This window comes from Salmo salar, unplaced genomic scaffold (assembly GCF_905237065.1).
Source record: "Salmo salar unplaced genomic scaffold, Ssal_v3.1, whole genome shotgun sequence".
In the NCBI taxonomy this organism is placed as follows: Eukaryota; Metazoa; Chordata; class Actinopteri; order Salmoniformes; family Salmonidae; genus Salmo; species Salmo salar.
In genome coordinates, this window is record NW_025548010.1 from 2810 (window position 1) to 6198 (window position 3389).

General features: G+C 40.0%; 1 protein-coding gene across 1 annotated transcript; it reads left to right on the plus strand.

The window, feature by feature from the left end:
- Positions 1-1156: 1156 nt before the first annotated feature.
- On the plus strand, positions 1157-3389 carry LOC123732579 (membrane-spanning 4-domains subfamily A member 8-like; the record flags this gene model as incomplete). The annotated part of the gene is given in 5 exon segments (XM_045711844.1): positions 1157-1270; positions 1272-1341; positions 1935-1991; positions 2304-2447; positions 2759-3389. Coding segments are annotated over 5 exon segments (520 nt in total), but the record flags the coding sequence as incomplete, so codon positions are not given.

Sequence of the window (3389 nt, forward strand, 5' to 3'; positions counted from 1 at the left end):
CTGATGAAGATCATCAAAGGTTAGTGCTGCATTTAGCTGTGGTTTGGGTTTTTGTGACATTATATGCTAGCTTGAAAAATGGGTGTCTGATTATTTCTGGCTGGGTACTCTGCTGACATAATCTAATGTTTTTCTTTCGCTGTAAAGCCTTTTTGAAATCGGACAGTGTGGTTAGATAAAGGAGAGGTCTTGTCTTTAAAATGGTGTAAAATAGTCATATCTTTGAAAAATTGAAGTTTTGGGATTTTCGAGGAGTTTGTATTTCGCGCCACGCCCTATCATTGGATATTGGAGTGGTGTTCGCTAGCGGAACGTCTAGATGTAAGAGGATATGGTCAAAGTAACATACAGTACAAAAAAATACACAACGAACAGTGTAGAGTTCAATGTGTCTGGGGTGTAGAGTTCAATGTGTCTGGGGTGTAGAGTTCAATGTGTCTGGGGTGTAGAGTTCAATGTGTCTGGGGTGTAGAGTTCAATGTGTCTGGGGTGTAGAGTTCAATGTGTCTGGGGTGTAGAGTTCAATGTGTCTGGGGTGTAGAGTTCAATGTGTCTGGGGTGTAGTAAAAGGCAGAGAACTGGTAGCTACGCATTGTTACTACAGATCATGTGATTTAACCAAAGAATTTTGGTATCCAATATTAGGAGTTGCAGAATAGGTACTATTAGGTATAGCACAGAGAATGTTCGACCAGCCTTAGCGATGCCGTCGTCGTCCTCAGTTGGTGGAAACAGGAGTCTCAAAATGTCTGTGTCCAGTTGCAGGGGATGTGTTGGAATTTAGAAAATGCTCCGTTATTAAAATAATAACATTTTTGCTCCATGAAGTAATCCAACAGTGTACGTCATTGATTGAGACAGGTGAGTGTCCACCCCAAAGTGCCGCAGGTCATTATGACGCACACACACAGCCACACACACAGCCACGCACGCACACACACACACACACACACACACACACACACACACACACACACACACACACACACACACACACACACACACACACACACACACACACACACACAGCCTATATTCAATGGAGAGAGTTCAAAGTTTCATGAGTGGCTGACACACTTGCTATTCATGACAGTCTCATGTAACTTATTATCAGGAAGTCCCAGGTAAAGTATAAAGCATAACACACAACAACAAGTCACATCCTCTCTTACACAAACATCCTTCCCTCCTCTGTGAAGATGTCCAGCTCTCAAACAACCACCACTAATGGGGTGGTGGTCATCACCCATGTCCACCCCTATGGGAACGGTGATGGCTGCAGCACCGTGTTTGGATAATATTGGAGTAGCCAGTGGAATATTTGTCTGGGGATCTATCATTGTGAGTGAGCTGCTCTGTCTAACAATTCTCCCTTACATTTCCTGTCTGCCTGGATGCAAAACAAAACGTCCTCATAGTTAAATCATGTCACTTTAAAAAATATATTTATTTAAGTTGAAGTAATGCTTTAAAAATAATGACTTGTCTTAACTAACAATTTGTCTTAACCAATGACTTTTATCAACATATATGTATTTGGCTAGGCCTATGCCATGTATTCACTCATGCATTTCATTTTGTATTGACTTCTATGTGGGAGTAATTAAACTTGAATTTGAACTTTAGTCATACTGTAGAAATCTGTGTGTCTCAAAAGGCACAGTATTCCCTATATAATGCACTATGTAGGAAATAGGGATACAGTATTCATATGGTGCACTATGTAGGGAATAGGGATACAGTATTCATATGGTGCACTATGTAGGAAATAAGGATACAGTATTCATATGGTGCACTATGTAGGGAATAAGGATACCGTATTCATATGGTGCACTATGTAGGAAATAGGGTACAGTATTCATATGGTGCACTATGTAGGGAATAGGGAGCCATTTAGGATGCGCTTGAATAATCTCTTCCTTGTTCCTTCTCAGTATGTAATTGCAGGCTCTCTCACTGTTGCCGCTGACAACAAACTGAACAAATGTCTGGTCAGTATCAATATTTTTTCCCCCCAATAAAGTTTAGGCTTTTGATTTATAAAGTTCCACTCTATTTGACGACATAGAATCTACTGATACGACAGACACTCATGTTTTCGTTCATCTGCTTGTTTTCCTCCCAAAACACAAACAGTGTGGAGGCCACTGGCATTAACTGTGGATTTCCCCTTTAAAGAATCGTAATAACAATGATAAGGAATAACAACATACTGAATTCGGTATTGCGTTCAATGCTTCCGAAATTTCCTTCCACAACCAGCCATTCCCATGTCCTCTTTCTTCTCTCTCTCTGTCCCTTAGGTGGAAGGCTCCCTGGGAATGAACGTTGTCGCCACGGTTACTGCTCTTACTGGCATCATCCTCCATTCTTTAGACAGTGCTGGGATCATGTTATACTGTGACTATCCATACCATTATCCACACGATTTCTGTCAACAGTACTGGGTATATACCAAATGCTTATTCATTTTTAACTTTCATTGGTCAGGAGATAATTGTAAATTGATAAAGGGTTATATATAATCTATAATCTTTTATATTGTACTGTTGAAAATTTAAATTAGCTTAATAAAAATAATGCCTACATGTGACATTGGCAACATGAAAGCAATAGTAAGGTAGATAACTGTTATAACGTTTGTTTATAGTTCATTTTAGTCCACATTAAAACTGAAAGTTGACAAAGTGTTCATAATTGCTCCAAAATGGCGGTGTAGTCTAGTTAACTGCTGTTTCCTGTTCCTCTCTGTCTATAGGTCAGGTCCCAGGGAATATCAGGTGTTTTGGTTGTTTTCTCCTTGCTGGAGTTCATAGTGTCCATCTGTGTCTCGTCATTCGCCTGCAGAGCTGTCTGCCTGTGCTGCCATTCCACCCCTGAGGTGAGTCTATAGACTTAGATTTCTGTAAAAAAAAACATTTTTTGTTACAAAATGTTGTAAATCTCAAGGTTATTTACCCAAGTTCTCTGATATTATGAGTTAAGTACGTATTTCACAAGTGGAATTTCATTCCAAAAGTCTCACTTTGGGGTCACTAGCCATTCCAGCCCGTGGGGCTACCGTGCGTAAGAGCGCAGTCAAAAGTGTGCCGTAGGGCAGTGGTCCCCGACCGGTTTAATGTCAGACAATATTTTCACGGACTGGCCTTTAAGGTGTGGCGGATAAATACACAAAATAAAATGACTCGACCGGCATAAAAACCTTGGTATTTATTAAATATAATAATAAACGTGAATCCACTGTGCGTCCTCGTAACATCGCACCAACAACATAACATGAGTAACATCCTCTCTGCCCCTAACACTCTCTGGTTGCTATGGTAACGTTTAAACATGCCTTAAAAATACGATACAACACAAAAACAAATATAAAGTGCATGAAAAATACA